This window comes from Cyprinus carpio, chromosome B25 (genome assembly GCF_018340385.1).
Source record: "Cyprinus carpio isolate SPL01 chromosome B25, ASM1834038v1, whole genome shotgun sequence".
In the NCBI taxonomy this organism is placed as follows: Eukaryota; Metazoa; Chordata; class Actinopteri; order Cypriniformes; family Cyprinidae; genus Cyprinus; species Cyprinus carpio.
In genome coordinates this window covers 16,031,082-16,052,859 of record NC_056621.1, presented here as the reverse complement: position 1 = coordinate 16,052,859, position 21,778 = coordinate 16,031,082, and the positions used below count along the sequence as shown (strand labels likewise).

At 34.1% G+C, this 21,778-nt stretch overlaps 1 protein-coding gene across 3 annotated transcripts; it reads left to right on the top strand.

Annotated features, from left to right (window-relative positions):
• The first annotated feature begins 5,122 nt into the window (after window positions 1-5,122).
• LOC109085806 (little elongation complex subunit 2-like) lies at window positions 5,123-19,804 on the top strand. 3 transcript variants are annotated; one of them, XM_042752889.1, is made up of 16 exons: window positions 5,123-5,275; window positions 5,423-5,524; window positions 7,065-7,314; window positions 7,398-7,517; window positions 7,668-7,802; window positions 7,896-8,012; window positions 8,415-8,571; window positions 8,656-8,840; window positions 9,661-10,011; window positions 10,162-10,513; window positions 11,504-11,670; window positions 12,136-12,265; window positions 16,095-16,179; window positions 16,485-16,535; window positions 16,858-17,098; window positions 19,447-19,804. In XM_042752889.1, the coding sequence occupies exons 1-16, from the start codon at window positions 5,262-5,264 to the stop codon at window positions 19,645-19,647; spliced, it is 2,658 nt and encodes an 885-aa protein (XP_042608823.1). In that variant the 5' UTR covers window positions 5,123-5,261; the 3' UTR covers window positions 19,648-19,804. The 3 variants fall into 3 exon arrangements, 2 of the variants coding, with proteins under 2 accessions (XP_042608823.1, XP_042608822.1); XM_042752888.1 differs by having other exon boundaries at window positions 9,661-10,513; XR_006158572.1 differs by lacking the exons at window positions 16,858-17,098; window positions 19,447-19,804 and adding an exon at window positions 14,008-14,134 and having other exon boundaries at window positions 9,661-10,513.
• The last annotated feature ends 1,974 nt before the right edge of the window (window positions 19,805-21,778 follow it).

Genomic DNA, 21,778 nt, shown 5'->3' with positions numbered 1-21,778 from the left:
CAATTGTTCTTTCAGCATGGTGTTGGAGTTGAAGTTTTAAATATATTTCATTCAATACTGAAAATTATTAATAAATAATAGTTAAATCATTTTATAAAAAAGTCATATTACAAGTATTGTTGCTTTTAGCATAGCAACATGCTAACATAAAACTCCATTGGAATCAATTGCAACAGAGACAACCCATATGTTACTCATAAGGAGAGCTATTTATGTGAGATACAGAATTGTTGTCTGTGTAGATTGATCCAAATCAGTCACTTAGAAGGTTTTATTTTGGAGGAAGTGGACCGCAGACAGGAAGGCAGCTCACTAGGAACATAATTGAACCCAAAACAACCTGGTAATGATGTTAAAGTACAAATGGGAACAAACACTCATTTGTCACTCTAGTTCATTTTTTAAACTTAATTTTTCGTCACAAGTTACAGGCTCATGTCGTACCATGTTATTCACTAGCATGAATGCTGTCAAGTCAAAAGACGACGGCAGTACATCATAAACAATGCAAAATGTGTCATTTCATTCATTGGTCCCCCGTAGGCTACTGGCTTTATCAAATCACCCAGCGAGCTCCAAGATCAACTTCCCGAAAATCCAATAAATCAAGATAGCAACCTCAAGCGTGCTACGCTAATTCCCACATTTGTTTTTCTCTGGATGGGGATTTGTTCTAACCGTCACTCATAATTGTTTGAGTCTACGTGCCAAATACCTCTTCACGATTTTCTCCACCTTCAAACGTCCGTGCGGGCGAATTGTCACGCGTGACAAATACGGGTTTCTACAGGGTAACCACTGCTGTGGAGTCCCCTTGATGAACAGGCTTTGCTGTTTCCTGTCCAATGATCCTCAAGTCAGTTCTAACACCATAAAAGCTGTAGTAAAGTTACGTTTTACCACTTTTTGCATGTCGTATTTTGTCAGTGTAGTTTGTATTAGACTTTTAAAGCAATATGCTATGGGATAGAACTTTGGGACAAATTTATTTTTTCTAATAGAAGCAAAGGTACTTAAACACCTGGATCTGTGGTACTTTAGACGTGTGAAGAGAAAAGTCCTGCATTTTTCTTATCGGTGGAAGATCCATACATTTTCCCTTGTAAATTGTTTAACAAAATCGTTTTCCAGATGTGGTTTTCCTTTGTTTGTCTATGTGAGAAGCAATATACGTCCGAATGTGGATGCGAGAGTGGAAATGTGTGTGTTTGTGCTATTTGTAATATTTGCTTAAGGTCAAACCCCCAGACAAGGCTTTAAAAGATCAGACGCAGCAGGGTGAGATGGTGAATTGTATGTAAGATCTTAAGTTTTTTTTCCCAGGATTTAAAATGCTTTACGTAGCACTGAGCTTGAATCCCTTGATGAGGCTGTACAAGCATGACACACTGCACCTCGACGTTAATTTCGATTAGAGTTATGCAAACGCAACAAGGCCTATGCACTCACGTCCGAACGAAAGGCACATTTACCGATTTTTTTTTTCCGCGATTCCGATCAACGGATTTAACGTGTCATGCTCGCGACAGCATTCGAGCTGAAGGTTGAAGTGTTACTAAGAATTACGTCAATCATTTTCCTTGCATTTTTTTTTTCCAAAAGCACAGTTGACGCGTTATTAAAAGTAAACTATGTTTAGATAATAGACAAAAAGAAAACTCTTTAGCCATAATCGAATGTCAAGCAATAATATATGGTATATTATGATTCATTTTGTGCATAGGCTTTGAACATCTGCATGTAAATACATTTTCTTATTTATCGCGTTTAATTTTTTAAAAATGTTTTGCTTTGGGTTTTTTTCGCTCTCTGATTGTCATTTTTTTTGTTTGTTTGTTTTATTTGTGTATTGACTAGTTCTGTTCCCGGGTGGAGAACTACGAACGTCAAATGGCCTGTAAACTGTACAGCTACGTTTTCCTGTCCTCCTTTCGGCTTTTAATTCACAATATTTAATGTTCTATCGATCACATGTATAAAAGTAACTTTGTAACTTCTGTCTGTATAGGTAAGAAGAAAATACTGCTATTAAGACCTGCTCAATGCAAATATTTATCTGTTTTATCAGACACATCATGCTGTACAATATCTCTGTTTTGAGTATACTTCTCTCTTTTAGACTTAGTTCGATTAGCGGTAGGGTGTGCGGACATTAAATTTTGTGTTATACTGATGTGTGGTGCTAGGTAAGTTACTTTGTGAACAAAAATTATGGATTCATAGACTAGGCCACCCTCTTAGTCCATTCATTTCACTGAGTATTGATGCATTATTGATATTAGGACTCAATAAATAATAATAATAATAATGATAATGATAATAATGATAATGATAAAGATAATGATAGTGGTAAATTTACTTTCGAATACCCAGCAAGTACCTGTATCAGTGTGCTAGTCTTGGGACGCGGCTTGTTTCCTTCCCACTTTTAAGATTATTAGCAAGTATCGGCTAAGTAAATCTCTATTAAACGTCGCAATTTTGAATTTTCCGCAACAATGATGATTGTTCATGCTTAAAAAAAAAAAAAAACAGGAAAAAAGCAGCAGTATTGTGTATCTTTTTGATTGTTTTGAAACTGTAGCTGGAGGTGTTTCTAATCCAGTGCTTATTTTCTGTATTGGGCGCTGGAAGGACTTTAAACACGCGATAAAGTATCGGATTGTCTGCCGCTTTTTGGCTCCCTCCATTTTTTGTTTTTAAAACAAAAACACGCTTTGTAAACATTAATTTTTTTCCCGTTTACTTACACTTACATACACACACGATGGTTAAGTGTTATAAATTGTACAGGACAAAGGCGGTTGTACGAAGTTTTGTGCGAAACTTCCTGTTTTTATCTTCGTAGCAAGGCAGAATCTACTTGCAATAATACAGAGCAAACTACACTGAGTGCCTCTCAGTGGTACAGGATGCAGAAACTATTCGTCCATTTTTTTCACATACTCAACTGACTGTGTTTGTTTGCGTAGGTGGGTTATTTCTTTTTTTGTTGACTTTTCTTTTCATCGGCCGTCTTTTTGTATGTAAATGGCATTTCATGTTTGTTTATAGCCATGGAAACAGCATTTTCTTGTCTCTGTGATGTCCTGTATTTTCAGAGATTCTCAGATGCTACTTTTTCTTTTCCTCTGAACAACTTGGTTATGGGACATTGCATCCAGTCAGTTGCACCCTGGTTGGATGTTAAACGCGAACCCCCGTTTGGATATTTGCAGAGACAAACTGGCGGACAATAGACAATCCACTCCGTGTTCTCCCTGTTGTTTCCTGCCAATTAGATTTTAAGTTGACGTTTATGAAACAAATGACTAATGCAATGTATTTTAAGTGTTCATATGTGTATGTAAAATGATGCATACTACACTTCTATTTCTTGTTGAGCTGAAGGGGAGGGCACAAGGGCTGGGGCAAGACGGGTTGGATTTTGCTCCTGCTTTCCTGTGGGGGGAAAAAAAGCAGAGAACGGTTTGCGGTTGTCACAAATTTTTATGTAACATGTTTGCTACTGATCTTAAAATGGGGACAGTCGATCATGTACCTTTTTATTCAGCTCTTTGGAACTCTCTTTAGGAGATAGTCTCTTCTCAATAGTGGTTTTGCTCCTTCTGTTTGTCTGATTCTTAAATATGAAAATAAGTATTTTGATTCATTTTGTAAATACCGCTGTAAAGAAAAATAAGAAATTTAATGTTGTCTTTTAAATACTTTTCATTCTAATATGAATGTTGTTATATTGTACTTAGAAAACTGTACCTTTAATATTACGTTTATTAAAAGTGCATTGGACACATCGATTTTAGATGTGCTTTATGTGCTGTTATCCCATAATAAAATTTACCGCTTGTAATGGGCTCTTATTCAATGTGTCTTACTTCTTTATTCACTGTAGTTTATAGGGTTGAAGTGCCGCACAACCTTCAGAGAAATTAAAAAAAGAGATGGAAGCGGAAAAACAGAACATCATTTAAAAGAGAACTTGCCTTACCCTAATGTTATATTTTATATAGCTGAAGCATTATTGTAAAGCATGCATGGAATATTTCAATGTCAATAACAACAAAAATTAAAATATGGCCTACTAGAAATACTGGTTCATACTTACAGTACATTTTTTTAAAGAAGAGTCAAACTAGACATTAAAAGGTTGAAATATATGGAACATTTGAGACAGAATATGAGTATGGGCTCAAATAGTTTGAAGTGGCTTGCAGAGTTTGATAACGTTAACTTGGAATCAACAACGTCACAATAAAAGTCTTCAAAGATCAATTAAACAAGTCAGATGACAGCCCATAAAAATAACCATGTTTTCTCTTAACCATGGTTTTATTATGGTAAAAGGTATACCTCTCCTTACCTTAAATGAAATGATACCTTGACAAAGGCGTTGTGCCGAAACGTTGGTAATAAAGAATCACCAGCAGGTGAGTGTGCGGTCTTATGCCTCTTTATGCTACTTTGATGTCTTCTGATTGGCACCTCGGATGGTGTGCATATGCATGCTTGTTTTACTAAGGTAAAAGGGTAGTAACCATGTTTTGTGTGTGTGTGTGTACCATTTGTATAACCACAGTTTTAGGCTGCTACTACAAATACCATGGTTAAACTATTGTAGCAAAACCTTAGTGGTTACCATGGTTTTTGAAGCAAAAGTATGGTAAATTTTCGTAAATTGTTTCTCTAAAATACTGTACCATGGCTATTATATAGTATATTAGTGAACAAACCTATTAAGTTCATGTGAAATCATCGAACAGTAGGCCTACAGGTGGCTTTCAGAATCTTTTCATTTGTATAAAATGTAAAGGACTGAATACTGTCAGTTTAAAAGTGTCTGACCAAACACATTGAAAGATCAAGTAAAATAGATAACTAAATAAAACGTATCTACGCTTCATACTTACTCATTTACGTATTATAAGTAAATTAAACACATTATATCTTTTGAAAATAATCGATGCAAAACTTTGTAAATCCAGCTAGCCTATCTAGTGATATTTTTCAGCATGTCCCGACAAAACCCTATACCACTGGAAGTTCTTCTTTATGTATTGTCACAAAAGGCATTATAATTCAGAAATATATTGCGAAAATTTTCACACGTGTGATAGGACGCGGAACCTTCTTGTGATGTTTTGGTTCTCCCCGGAAGATTAATCTATCGCACTATGAATGATAAGGGACTGTGTTGTGAGAGTCTGTAGGATGGTTTAACGATGTGAACTACAGCTACATCTTACAAAAACAAACCTGCTGCAATGGAGATAAAATGGTAATATGATAATATGATTCGCTAAATAAACACATGCTATTGATCATTCTGCTAAAGACAGTGTCAGACATGAGGTCACTCGTGTTTGTCCTCAGTTTTATCAGCTGTATAAACTCGGTCCGCTTCAGTGTGCTGGTTTGTCCTCAGGAATGATGCTCCTGTCTCTGCTCCGCTTGTGTTCTCCAGAGATGTGTTTGACTCGTTCACTCTCGCGCCCAACGTCAAAGAACTGTTTGCGCTGTTGCACAAGTAAGTTAAATATTCATATACTGTACTAAAGTTCTTGATAAGCTTGTTAAACTGTGTTATTAATAGCGAGACCTTACTAACCACATATAACACGTCTCTTTATAAACATAATTAACTATGGTCTACCACTATCAGTGCTACAACATGGGAAAATAGTAGCGTAAATACTCGAATTTGCATAATTAGTTATTAGTAAAATCATGGGAATTACTGTAACGGATACGCTGTAAGATAGATGTGGGGGGAAGCAAATTTATATTTCAGTTTGTCATTTAAATATAATAACATTTAGTATGATCGCTTTTTCGTATATTTTAATAAGTACAGGTCAGAATAAGTATGTTGCTCCATTTTTACATAAATATTTTAACGTTAGACACTAATATTTTGACATTTTATTTTCAGAAAAGTTATTTAGTAGACAATTGACTTACATGAAATGTGTCTTTCATGTTTGTAAAATCACTTTTGTACATTTAGTGCAGACACCAAAATTGAACGTCTATACAGTATAAAATATTAATTATTAGTAATAGTATTTAATATATGTAATGTATATATTTTAGGGTATTTTGTGATACTGATCAATATACTCCTCTAAATTTAACACCATTTAGTTCTATAGGCTATATAATAATATACAAACAATTTAATACTAAAAAAAAACATAATATTTAATATATATATATATATATATACACAACACACACACACACACACACACACACACATATATATATATATATATTATATATATATATATATATATATATATATATATATACATATATATATATATATATATATATATATATATATATATATATATATATATATATATATATATATATATATATATATATATATATACATATACATATACATATACATATACATATACATATAAGGATATTTTGTGATACTGATCAATATGCTCCTCTAAATTATAATAATGAATAAAAAAACACATTTAATACTATTTACCACAGAGCCCTGAACATGACATGTGGACAGAAATCTATTTATGGTGACTACAAATTAAGAATTAGTTCTCTCATTTTATTATTTTGCTCTCGTTTTAGATAAATCATGGCCACGAGTTAATAATTTGTTCCCATGACTCATTAGTTCCCTTGTTTTATTAAATCGTGGTCATGTTAATAAAATCAAAATGAGTGAAAGACTTCGTACAATAAGGCTACAATTTACTAAATCGAGGGAATGAATTCTTAATTTGTGGCCTTGTTACACTTTATTATTATTAATATATATATATATTTTTATTTTTGTACTACTAAAAAATGTAAGTTAATGCAGTGTTCAGGTTAAAAATAGACCAAATTAGCACTAACTCCTTTTTGAATCATATACACAATTTTTTTTTTCATGTTCACATAGACAGTGCCACAAAAGTCCCATTTAATGTCCCAGCGAAGTAAAAAAAAAAAAATCATAAAGTAAAAGTTTCTGTCTGAAATAACAGAAGACTACAAGAGAGTTAAGTCGTGATATGTTATTGAGATGTATTCTTTCTTCATAGCTCTAACAGAAAGTCTGAGGAGACGGGTGAGAAGAAGCCAGATGGACCCTCAGCAGTCAGTAACATCCCGGCATCAGATGAGCCCACGTCTGAATGCAACCCAACCAAAGCCAAACCTGTGAAGAGAACTGAGATCCCAGCGTTCCCTGAGCCTCTAGTGCCCTACCCTCGCTTCTCCACCCTCAATATAAAGAATCGCAAGATGTATCTCAACATGCTCGTCCGCAAGAATTACTTCAAAGCTTCAAAGGTAAACATCTCTCGTCCTGACCGCCTGCTTTATTACTGAGGCAGATTTGATTCATGTGCTTCCTCTTGTTTCTCATTTCAAAGTGTTTGATGGAGCAGGTGAAGAACGAGGTGACGGAGTTTATGAAATACCTGCAAGATGTTTCTAGAGCATGTGCTGATGGGTACAGCTATATGCCTCCAGGCAGCAGCCGCTACACTGAGGTGTTATATATTTTGCTATTCAAATGTTTACACAAAAATCATTGTGTTTAATTACATTGATTTTAATTAAAATAATGCAAATATATTTTTTATGATAAAATACATGTGTATGTTATTCATTTAATTGATTGTGTGTGTTTTTCCCAACAGGAGTATTTTACAGCCTGTGTGGAGCATGTGAGGAGTTACCCACAGGTTTACAGCATTCAAGAGATTACTAGCCTGACCAGTGTAAAGTTTGTGGGTGACCTCGCTCTCAACTTTGAGAAACAGCTTCTTGCTATGGTACTTGGTTTTCTTTCTTTCTTTTTTTTATGATCTTGAATGTGTGATATACTGTTGTTTGTTATAGCTATCTCTACTGTATTTTCTCCTCAGGGTAAAATAGACATGCTAGACAAAAAAGTCATAGCAGAAAACACCCAGCTTCCTGTAGACTATGAGACCGTGTCAAATGTGGTTCCTCCAGCTAAAAAAGCATCTTCAGTTCACGATGTAAGTAGCTGTCTGTGATAGTGTGAGATACAGTATATATATATATAAAATTAATTACAAGGTGCTGTGAATAATTCATCTAATTAATAACAAACTAAATTAATAACAATTAAATTAAATAATTTTTTTAATGTATAGGTGAAAAGGACCCATATATGTCCTTTTTGTGAGATTCAACCATGTAATTGCTGTCTTATATAAGTAGTGTAGGTCTCTATCTTGCAAAATGTGTCCTTTACCACTAGAGGGCACTGTTGCATTTGGTTTGAATTACCACTCTTGCTATTTGATTCTGATATATATATTGAATTGTATCCCCATACCTCGTGCACTCATTTTGATGGACCTGTGGGAAGCAAATATAGTACTTTTGTTAATCCTGGTGTCTCTTGATATCTGCAGGCCATCAGCGATGACAGTAATGCGGAAAAGCTCTGTGCTACTTACGAGCCACAAGTGTGTTTATCTAAAGAGGCCTTCCTTCAGCTCCTGAATAACAGCTCTGAGTTCACAGAAGCTTGGGAGCTCCCTGTTTGGGTCAAAGAGAATCCCATGAATGGTGAAGAGTCCCTTCATGTTTTAAATTTATAAGATTGTAATCCGGTCAGTACTCTCACATGATGGATGTTGTGGTTGTGCTCAGGCAGCAGTCAGAGTAAGACGGCGTACATCGATCCTCCTCTGATGAAGACGGAGCTGAGCTGGAGAGAGAGGAGTCTGCTGTTTCATCAAGAGAGCGTGAAGCTGGCGTTCAAGAAGACCGTATCTCGTCCTGTGTTTTTCCTCACTTCAGAAGAGCTCCCTGTTGAAATGCAGCCTCCTCCTGAGGTAAGATGTTTACCACGGTAAGACAAACACCAGACAGTGAAATCTATTGCAGATTAATTATTGTTAATAAATTAAGAATTGTAATTATTGGCTCTTTTTTTTAAACCACTTTCATAAAGAACATATTATTCTTTACTTGTAAGTAGTTTCAGATTTGAAAAATTGTTTAGTAATTACAGCTAAAATATGTAATATATTTAATAATTAATTATTGGCTCTTTTTTTTAAATAATATATTTTTTTTTTTATATATTAATATATTACTTATTTTTTTTTTTATTAAAATATTGTGTGTGTTTGTGTTTGTTTTTTTTATGTTTGTTTGTGTGTGTATTTATATGATATTAATTCATATATCTGTTTATTATTTTATTTTGTAATAAATGTATTGTTTTTGATTATGGTTTATGATATCTGATGCACCATGCAACACTGAAGACTGAAGTAATAGCTGCTGAAAATTAAAATAAAAATACAAGACTTCTTTTAAATTTTTTTTTTTTTTTTTTTTTTTTTTTTGTTATATTAAATTTTTTATTATTCATAAATGCAGGCTTGGTGAGCATAAGAGACTTTTTTTTTTTTTTTTTTTTTTTTTTTTATGTTTAAAAACCCTTAATTATTCCAAAGGTTTGACCAGTAATGTATATATAAATTGATGAATGAATGAAGTGAAGAAAAAAAAATATAATTTTTATATATATATATATATATGCTAAATAAATAAATGTAAAGTCAATCCAAATAACTGTGAGTTATGTGAGAAATATTAAAAATATAAACATTGTAAATGTTATGTATTTTGCTTCTCTCTGCCCAGGACAAGATCTCCAGGAGTATGGCTGCGTTTGAAGATGCTGGTATGGATTTTGGGACAGATCTAACAGACCTGGAGTCATTTGGGGAGTCCTACAAGCCCAGTAAGAAAGTGAAGGAACAGAACGAACCCAAAACAGCTTCTACAAATCCAACCGCAACTCCATCTCAACATATCCCGAGCCTCAAGAAACCGACAGACTCTGTAGGTACAACAAAACACACCTCAGCATCTCAAGATGCTCCCACAGAACCCCTTGAGTGGACCGTGGCTAAGGCCCAAGGAGAAACCGACACTTTGGCCGATGAGGGAGACAGTTCGCTGAATAAAACTGCCATTTCAGAAAAGGAAAGTGTGAGTGAAGATGCAAAAGAGAAGATAGAAATGTCTTCTGCTCTGTGTCCTCCCACCAAGCGGCCCAGACACATGAAGAAAGACAAGACAGACCAGAATTTGGATTCTGATGAAGAACGACTAGTCATAGATGACATTTTCTCCCCACAGAGACCTCAGATCCAGGTGACAGCTGCAGAGGTGTCCTCCGACCCAGCCACACCAGGCCCTGCAAACCCTTCGGGCAAAGGAGCAAAGAAGGGCATCAAAAGACCCCGAATATCCGGCGAGTGCGATCAGCTCGGACAGATTTTGAAGATGCAGGACGCCATGCTGAAATCCACCCCCAGCAAGAACCAGGAGCCTGTGAAGCCCCATGTCCCAGAAGACAAACCTCCCGAAGCTAAAACCCACTCACTGGTCAAACAGTGTGTGACGTCGTATCTGGAGTCCAGAGAGGGACAGGAAGAGGACACCACGCTGCCTGCTGACGTTCCTGTGCTGCTAGCCACTCAAAGAAAACGTTAGTGCTCAAAACACCCTCTCAGAGGCGGAAATCATGCTCAAAAATTATGTTTTTGTGAGGTTATTCAAATAATGCTTAAGTGTTATGTTTTTGTTATGTTATTCGGAGGTTGTTCTTATTTATTTTTTTTTTGTGAGGTAGAATCAAATATCACCAACATTTTTGAGTTGTTGAAATAATTATTTAAATAAACAATATTGAATTAAGTGTAAATATGGTTTTAAATATATCCAAATATTATTTAAATGTACATTATTTAAATTTATGTAATTTTATAATTTATTATTATTATTTATTTATTTATTTATTTTTTCAGAATTGTAACACATATATGTAACTTGACAAATTCAGTAACTAACAAGTTAGGTCATTCATGTTGTATGATCATATTTAATTATCAAGAATTATTAAGAATCAAATATCACCGACATTTTTGAGATGATGTTCTCCAAAAACTCCCAAAAAGTGATGAGTTATTTAGTGACTGTTATTGTTATTATTATTATTATTATTATTATTATTGTTGTTGTTTTTATTTTTTATGTATGTTTTATTTAATATATATGATAAAACAAATAATTTATATCACTATATATTTTATTTTATTAATGTCTTAATATTGGAGGATTAAATGTAATTAAATATGAATTAATGTATATAAATATTAGATTAAATGTTTTTAAATACTTATTTTGCCAATAAAGATGATATATATTATTTTATTTATTGAAATAATTTACAATTTAATAGTGCAGTTTGCAAGATCCAGTGGCATACTATTATTATTATTATTATTATTATTATTATTATTATGATCTGTCAATTTAAAAATCAGGTTTTAAATCAACTTTTGATTTTTCCGTTTACACTTGCATTCAAAAAACTGATCTGTCACTTGTATTAGGGGAAATGATCTGTTAATGCTTTCATTTAATTTATCTTTTATTTTTAATATTGTGATTAAACTGGTATTTATTTTATATTTTGGTCTTCTGAAGGAGGATCTTCAGGGCAGTGCTGAGGATGAGATGGACTTCGATCCTCCAGCAGAGGGCAGCGTTCTGTACAAACTCTACAGCCTGCTGGACGTTCTGCTCATGGTGCGCAGCAGTGTGGACATCGCTCACCCCAGACACGACAAAGACACCTTCAGGGTGAGCCGGACACATGCTAATACACAAACACACAATGATCCTTTAGTTAAAATATTGAAGTACATGCCGCAAGAGCAACAGATGAGATTTCAAACATCATTAAACTCCTCAGGTCTTGTGTAAACACTCACAGTGCATCTTATTATCATCGTTATCAGTTATCATCGTCAGTGATTTTTAGCCACGCTTTATTGGATTTGAGTCAGTATGTCAATATGCCAAGCATTAATCTTTATATTTTAACCAGGGTTGAGTAATGTCCACCACACCCTTTCTTCAAACAGTCAGCTTTCCTGTGCAAAGCTGTAGAGCTGGTTTTTCAATCTTATTCATGTATTAGTATTAACAGACTTTCCTGTTAATGGTTCTCAACGCAGCACAGGATTTTTTCTGCATGTGTTTATAGAGGACAGTGACTCAGAACTGACATTTGAGTGGGTAATCATTGAGTCTGCTCTCATCCAGGCCGTCCCGGTGCATGTTTTACCCAAGCTGGAGTATCAGCTGTGCTACGGGGCCGAGAGTCTGACCCACACTGAGGCCTGTCAGCTGTGGGCCGAGAAACTCCTGCACTCCAGTACTGTGTCCTTCATAAGTAAGAGACCTGATGAAATGTGATTTCTTTCTCTTTAGCTATCATGAAAGGTTATGCATTTTTCTAGGGTGCTATATGCTGTAGTAATGTCACAGATCTGTTTGATCAGATGGAGAAGAAAATATCTATAGTGTGAGAGCATTTTAAAAAGATCATATTGTCGTGACCTCTAGAAAAGAAAGTATGTAGTATTGGAGCGCTAAAAAAGCGATGGGATTTTAATAACATCTTATCATTTCAGTTCATATATTCATAAATAACTGATTTAATAATGCATTCACATTAGCAAGTCAAGTTTTTGTAAAATGTTGTAATAAAAATAAACAAGATTTTAATGTGTCAATACATAACAGATTTAACAGATTCATGCTGTAAAACGTTGTAGTAAAATAAATGTTGATTTAATTCATCTAATTTGATTTGATAATTCAAACAAATCATTGAATCAAAGCATTTTTGAGTCTTGAAAATATATGTAGGTAAAAATTGATGAATCAATTCATAACTGAATCAGCAATTAATTTGTGATATCAAATTAAAGCATTTTCATGCTTTGTTATATTGCTTCATTATATTGTTTTTTATAATTTATAATGATTTCAATGTATTTTTTTCATAATATTGTTTAATATTAATAACAATATTAAATATAAATTGTTTTGTTTTTATAATGTTTTAAATTAAAACATGTTTGAATACTGCAAATTTACTGCATAAATTTCAATGCATCAATTCATAACAGATTCAATGTTTCATTTGCATTATCGATTCAAATTAAAGCAATGTTTACGCTGTAAAATGTTGTTTGCTGTAAAAATTATATCTAGGTGAAAATTTGAATGAATCAATTCATACCTAATTCATCTAATTTGATTTGATTATGCAAACCAAATAATTGAATTAAAGCATTTTTGAGCCTTGAAAATGTTGTAAAAATATATGTAGGTAACTTAAATTTGTTAAAACTGAATCAGCGATTCATTTGCAATTTCAAATTAAATCATTTTTCAGTCTTCATTATATTGGTTCATATTAATGAAAATGATAATTAAGATTTTTTTAATAATATAATTATTTAATGTTAATAATAATATAAAATATTATTTTTGTTTTATTATAATGTCCAAAAAAAAATAAAAATGTAAAAATAAATAAATCGTGTATAAATAATTTTCTTTTAATTGAATACTACAATTTTACTGTATTTTACTTCTTGCTTGAATCTACTTTTTGCTACATTGGCTTCCTCTTAAAAGAAAAAAAAAACACCTTTTAATGTCACTTAAATATAAATCACAAATGGTCATCCATCAAGTTTAATATAATAGTTTTTTTTTTTTTTTTTTGGAATGAAGCAAATTCAGACAGGCAGAAGTATCCATGTTTTATCTGAAGTGTTAGTTTTGGTAGCAAGGGGAATCAGCACAAAAGCGAACTTCCCGTAAACTCCCAGCATGCCTCTCTCAAGTCGCATGACTCATTGTTTTGAGTCAGGGTTGCCGTAGCTACTAACGTTTCAGCTTTGAAAGGGCTGCAGAAGAATGCAACCGCATGTGTGATATATCACTGTGGGCGTAAGGCTACTTGGGTTTCTCCATTATGAGAGAAAGAGGGAAGGAGACTGCTTTTCTGCTTTTGTTTGGAGTTTGGAGACATTTTCTATCTACTTTGAGGAAGCCTGTAACACTGACAGTGATTTTAAGAATGTCCACAATGTCCCTGACAGCAGTCTGTGCCTGCAGGTGAAAATACCTCAGAATCACAGAAGAATGCAGAAGAGCCTCGCTCTCGGCGTATCGTCTGCTTTAGAGATTCTTCTAGTCTTTTCTGGGTCTAGTCCAGGATCCAGCCCTACTGATAACAGAATGGGTTGGTATCTTCACATTCTGGACATATATCTTTTAACAAGGCTCAAGAGAACTTTCTAGCTGAGCATTTTACTGAGGCAGATCAGAGCAATAAGTCACAAAATAATATAAGTACGACTTTATATAAGATTTTTTTTTTGTTTGTTTTTAAAGGAAGCTTATAATACTCACCTTTACTGCATTTAGTTTATTAAAATTACAGTAAAATAGTAAGGTTGTGGAATATTATTACTAGTGCTGTCAAAATTAGCACGTTAACGCAGGCGATTAATTTTTCAATTTAATGCGTTAAAAATACAATTGGCCACCCCACTCACAACTGCTGCTTCTGTCTCGTTTTTCTTGACAAGAATTGACAAGAATTACTTAAAAGGGTTGACTTTTTAAGGGAGGCTTTTTAAGACAAGCGAGTAAATGGTACGTGGTATTGGTTTGTGTTCTTAAGTTGAATGGAGAAATCCGTAGCCTGTATCATTTCATATCAAAGCGCGAAAGAAACTACGACCGTTCAATGTTGTAGCTATGTCATTTGTTAAGTAATGAAGTTACCAAAAAGGCAATTAAAGCTGCCTTAAAACTGTGCATGCAAGTATTTTTTATGAGTTACATTTAAGAACATGTTTTCAAAAGAACATGTCTCCCTCGTCCAATACACTCAATTCAACTCGTCAGCTCAGTATTGAGACTTTAAGACCTGAAGTGAGTCAGAAAAAGTACAGAGTTGTGAGGAAATACGTTACATGTCAGATCCGCGTTATGTTCAGCAGCGGTAGCTCTTAAAGTAATAGAGTGTGAATAACCTAATAACAAGTCTGATGTGATGTATGTTATTATAAGAATATGATGTATGTTTAAGAGGAAATCAATAACTTTTGTAGCTTTAAGGATTCGTATGTATTTAATTTAGAATTTAGTGTTTGATAACTTCATTCAAATTCTGTATATTTCCAACTTGCCGAATGGTAAAAGGAAGCTAAATATGACATTTATTATTATGGGTTTATGTGAAGATTGTATTAAGTTTGTTTAAATTAGCTGTTATTTTTTAAAGTCTAATAAATGTTCAAATTGATAGCTCTCAGTTATACTGTAATGCTGAATGACTATATTCAATGGTTAAATGTTAGAGGGGGAAAACTAGAGACATCGGTTAATCTTTTGTTTCTAGATAAATTTGAAGATTAAATGTGAAATTATTGCGATATAACAGTATGTGTAAAAACTTTAATGTTTAGTGGGATTAATCAGGATTAATTTCAGTAAAAAATGTGCAATTAATTTTTTTTAATCGATTGACAACACTAATTATTACTATTTAAAAATATCTCTTGTCTATTTGAATATGAAAAATGTAAAAAATATTTGAAAAATTTTCAGCATCATTACTTGGTGTCATATCAGGCTTTTTTTTTTTTTTTTTTTTTTTTTTTATTTATTAATTATTCATTGGTATAAACCGTTCCAATTGTTGCTCATCCTCTTTGGATTTTGAAGAATAATTGGTGAAATGTCATCACGTCCTCTGTTTCATTACAGTTTTGTGTTCTTTGGCCTAGAGCAGCGTTTCCCATACACAGATGAACAAGTAGGGGTGTGGAGATCATTTTATTCTTGCATGAACTTGAATGACACCCTCAGTGTGAAATATTACAAGGCAGAGATACAATACACAGACACAACGTGTGAACAATTACTGCAACATTCACAGTGTTTCTCACAGCCTGAGTTTGATATAGATGTTCTTCAGACTGTGAGCTGGTTTAAGGCTCTGCAGACTTTAACTTCTTTAGCTATTGGCTGTTAAATAGAAATCTAGCTTAACCAGCCGTTACGGAAAATGAATGGAATATTATCAGATAAGATTAAAGACTTGCAAAAAAAGAAAGAAAATGGGCAGTATACCTAATGTAGTATGTGCATTTAAAGGCTAGTTGTTCACAAACTGTTTGATATTTGTGTAGGTCGTATCAATGCACACACATCAGAAGTGGCACATATGCAGATGTTGCCTGACGACTGGATTCAGAACGTCACCTGTGACTTCAAGTGAGTGAATCTCCATATAAAGTCAATTTTTAATTGTTTAAATAAACTTCAAAAATTCCAATTCCAAAAAGATTTACTGATTTTTTTTTTATTTTTTAAAGAATGTCTACGTTTGACAAATTCTCACAGATTCTCATCTGAAATACTATAATAATGTTTATTTATAATTATTTGTATTATTTTATAATTTATATAATTATTTATTCATTTTAAAATGTATTTTAAATATTAATTTATAGTAATTAATTACATTAATATTTTAAAGTTTTAATGTAATTTAATGTGATTTAATTTTTTTTTTCCAGGCCAACTAGATGTTTAAACACCCTCTACCACTTACTGAAAAAAATCTCATCGTGAGTTTCTTTCACTTTTTTAGATCAATTTTAAAATTGTCACTTTACCATTAGCGCAATTTGCATTTTCTAATGTTAAATCAGTCTTTCAATCTGTCTTTACAAGTATGTAATTCTGCATATTAAGCTAGGATATATGAAAGCATTTTAACATTAAAAATGACATGCATAAGCTTTAGGTATTGAGCCTGTAGTTCAGTATTTGTAAGGATGTGACATTTTCGTTGTTTGCGCTGGAAAGCTTGTGTCATCAGCTACAAATTTCCTTTCAGCTGTTGCAGTGCTGTAATTTAATAAAGGTGTCTTTTAACACCTGCCCCAGATTACAGGAAGGACGATACCTGTTAGTACACAAACCTCGTGAGGGTTTCGTGACCATCTTTAAAGCTAGCGATGAGACCAAGGCTGCTCGCGGGGTGTACCACCTGCAGAACGCACACTGCGGACCCCCAGCTGTGTCTCCAGGGATTCCCTGGGTTCCCCTGGACCCCTCGTGTGTCCTGCCATTTCACCAGAAACACAGCAGGCCGCCCTGCACCTTCCCCCCACGTCCACCCCCTCAGGTATGACCGTCTTTTCGCTTTGAAATGTAGCCTAAAGGTTTGCCATGTGTGCTCCAGACATGTTAAACCTTAGTGCTTATTTGGGAAAATTGGGTTTGAATTTAGCCTGCAGCATACCTTTATACAGTATTTCCAGAGGTGGTGTGGTGTAGTGGTAATAGTTAAAAGTTGGTATATGAATTGCTAGTTTGCATATGTGTGCTCCAGACATGTTGAACTGTGGTGCTTCTGTTGGAAATTTGACTTTGAATTTAGTGTGCAACTTAACTTTTATCCAGTATTTCTTTGTGGTGTGGTGTAGTGGTTATAGCTCAGAGTTGATAAATGGAAGGTTGCTGGTTAGCATGTGTGCTCCAGACATGTTGAACTGTGGTGCTTATGTGAGAAATATTGGTTTGAATTTAGCTTGCAACTTTTCTTACAACCAGTATTTCCAGGTGGTGTGGTGTATTGGAATGTAAAGGGAAGGTTCCTGTTCACATGTGTGGAAATTTGTGTTTGAATTTAACCTGCAACATACCTTTTATCTACTATTTCCATACTAGATTTATAGTTCAGCGCTGGTAACCAGAAGGTTGGTGCTCCAGATATGTTTAACTGTGGTTCTTATGTGGGAAATTTAGGTTTGAATTCAGCCTGCAACTTACTTTTATCATTATTTCCAGAGTTCCAGAGTGTGGTGTATTGGGTTATAAGATTTGGAAACTGATAGGTTGCTGGTTCAAGCAATGATTTGAGCACTTAGAAGCATCTATTTTCAGAGATATATACACCATATACTCAAAGGTATTTGCATATTCACACTCACAGCCAACATAAACAGTCAGAGTGGACACTGATGATGTCTCAATAACATTCCTGCACAGAGTTACCACACCCATTTTGTCTATCAGGACTGTCTGTCATGCTATGAATCTGTTTGAGTAACAGTTGATGGTGAAAGTTACTTCTCTTTAGTAGTTTCTAACTTTTATTTCACTTCATTTCTAAGTTGTTTCTGAGTTATCACAGTAATGGTTGCCATAGCAAACTCGGTTCATACTTACAAAACTTAAAGTAAATTTGGATTGTGGATGTTCTCTTATTCACTGGTCTGAGGCTGTTGCGTCTGGGATACGTGTCGGGACAGGTCATAAAGAGATCACACCCATCCTTCTCTACACTCAGTAACTCTCCTACATCATCACACTGGACCCCTATGAAGCACTGCCTTTGGAAACATGACACTTAAAATTTCATTGAAGCAAAACGTAAGCCAGAACCTGGGAGGTGTGTCGATTGTGTAAACCATTGAGCTTTGTGCTCACACTGTCCTGTAGACACATGCCTACTATAAATGCATATTCTAAGGCATGCTGGGACATTGTTGGTGGATTTACAACTCAAGAGATCTCTGTAATTCTCCAGTTCATGGACGTCCACCATTGGGATGTGAACCAACCTTAAAGGGATACTCCATCCCAAAATGAAAATTTTGTCATTAATCACTTACCCCCATGTCGTTCCAAACCCGTAAAAGCTTCGTTCATCTTCGGAACACAATTTAAGATCGTTTGGATGAAAACCTGGAGGCTTGAGGCTGTCCCATAGACTGCCAAATAAATAAAGTGTCAAGGTCCATAAAAGGTATGAAAGTCATCGTCAGAATACTCCATCTGCCATCAGACATGCAATCTGGGTTATATGAAGCGACGAGAATACTTTTGTAAGCAAAGAAAACAAAAATAACGACTTTATTTAACAATTCCTTTGTCACCAGTGTCCTCTGTGTCTCTCCATATCACCCTATGCTGCGTATGCTCTTCTGTATCATCCACGCCACAAGGATGCGCTGTTTCTACATGTATTTAGCTTTGATTTGAAATAAAACAGCGCATCCTTGTGGCACAGAAGATACAGAAGAGCATACACAGTATACGGTGATAATGATTGACACAGAGACCGCTGACAAAGGAATTAATGAATAAAGTCGTTATTTTTGTTTTCTTCGCTTACAAAAAGTGTTCCTCTTGCTTCATATAACCCAGATTGCATATCTGATGGCAGATGGAGTATTCTGATGACTACTTCCATACCTTTTATGGACCTTGACACTGTTATTTACTTGGCAGTCTATGGGACAGTCACAGGCCTCCCGGTTATCATCCAAAATATCTTAAATTGTGTTCCGAAGACGAACGGAGCTTTTACGGGTTTGGAACGACATAGGAGTAAGTGATCAATGACAAAATTTTCCTTTTATGGATGGAGTATCCCTTTAAGTCTACTTGGATAAACTTCGATACTACTAGGCAAATGGTGTTATACCATGATTTATGAAGTATACATTCTACTTTCTTCTCATACAGGCAAAAGGTGGAACAGGACCTAAGCAACTCCAGGGAAAATGTGCGGTGAGACCGCCACAACCAGCCAGCCAGAATCAGTCAACAAAGAAGCGTAAAAAAGGCAAAAATAAGAAAGCATGGAGAGACAACATGAGAGTTAAGATGATGAAAGACCAGCAAAAAACCCAAACCAGTGAAGGTGGAATTGATGGAAAGCCTTGATTTTGCAAAAAAAATAAAAAATTTGTATAATTACTGTATTCATTATGTTTAAAAGCACTTACTACCCTGATAATATGTATAATGACTTACCATTAAGAACCAAGCTTACATTTCTTCAGCAGGAAATAAAAAATAAATAAATTATTGTTTAATATAACATCTGTTATAATTATTTTGTTAGTGACACACATTCACATTGGACACCCCAGTGTGTTTTGTAACAAAATTATCCGTTTTATGAGAGAAAGATGTGGGTGTGTCGGAGTAGTTAGAGATCCACCTTATGTTCTAATTTGCGTACTATCAATGCTAAATATAATGCAAGACTAGAATTAGTCCATCTCTTTAGAAGCCAATGTTAAAAACAGCCAAAGAACAACTTATTCCAATAGATTTTCAACATGTGCCTTTGTGTGTGCTTTTCAGCCGATATTAAGTTAAAACTTGCACAACTGAAGAGGAGGAAGTGCCACGGTTTTTAGTTGAAGACAGTGCCAAGGAATGTTATGCAGAAGCTGCAACAGCATTTTTAAAGATGTATTAACCTAGAAGTGAAGGTACTGTAATAATGACATTAAAGGCAGTAAACTTAGATGCTATTGCTTACATACAGCGGGTGTTTAAAATAAAATATTTGCACGCAAATAATAACGTTTTAAATGTTTAAAATGAAGATGAAGAGTTTAGTAAAATGAGTGGTTTAAAAACACTGTTTTAGTCTACACAAGGCGGGTCGCATCTTGCGGCCATGTTGAGATCACATGACGAGCTAAATACTATGCACTTTTCCTCCAGTTGCTGAATAAATGAACCATGAGTTAATATACATCAGTAAATAGGATTTTTCTGCAATGGCGTTTAAACTTTTTGCTTTTGTGTCATGTTACATCCACACCAACAGGTGTCAGTATAAAATTCAAGATGACAGTTGTATCTACAAGTCTAACGTAAAAAAAAAAAAATACTTACACATTTTTAGAAACTCCAAGTAAACAACGAGCGAACTGATCAACTTCTCAGCAATACAGAAAAATGTAGCATAGGACGCAATATTGCTATATTTCTGAGATGAAAAAAAAGCATGCTTTAACAGCGCAAAATGATCAAATATAAGACTGGCATCAACTCCAAGGTTCCTCATTTCACTTTTAGTCTCCAACACAGAACCATAAACAAAGTCAGAGAACCAACTTTAAAGATTTGATGACTGAAACCGATAAGCACAATTTCACTTTTACTGTTATTAAGGCAGAGGAAGTTATTAAGCTATTAAGGAAAGTTACTTACTCAATAGCTTAAGTTATCAAGGAAGTTATTAAACTAAGTGATTTTATGATGTAATACAAAACCACTCTCACCTTGCTGGCAGGTGTGTTTAAAATAATCGGATCATAGGCACAGTGGTTTAGCAGAGCATGAATCATAAATTCATGTGCTCTTGCCAAGAGTGTAATATTATGAACTGAAGCAAAACCAGCAGAGAACAACCTCTGCTCAGGTCATGGCCTGTATTGACCTGTTATTCAGCCTTTTGGGTTAAAAAGGGTGTTTTGGTATTTTTGTACACCATACAGACTCGTTTGTAGATCTAAAAACAAGCATTTGCTTCATGTTTCTTTCGTGTTTTTATAATAATGATAATATTGATTTTTAAATAATCATGTTGGTTACTTGTGCAGTTGAGGTGGGATACGGTTAAGGATAGGACCAGGTTTGGTGGTCTGGTTAGGTTTAAGGGTGGTTTAAAGGTATAGGTGTAGGGCAAATTGTGTAATTATAGATGTAACTACAGAAATGAATTACAGGAAGGTATTTTTAAATATAAGTACAATATAAAAACATGTATGTACACAAGTGCATTGTATCAAATATTAATTTAAATGTAAGAATATCATAGTTAAAGACACTTAATATAAAGTGAGTCAATTTTTTTAAATTAATGTTGAATTTTTTTAATGATACTTCTCAGATTTTCATTGAATGGACAATAAACACTAAGACATTAAAAAAAATGCTTCTTTTTTTCAAATACTATTTTTGTGTTTTTTATATACTATTACAGAATGTATTAATATTTTTGAATTAGCATTTAATTTTACATTTTTAGTTTTTATTTTTAGTTGAATTTTTT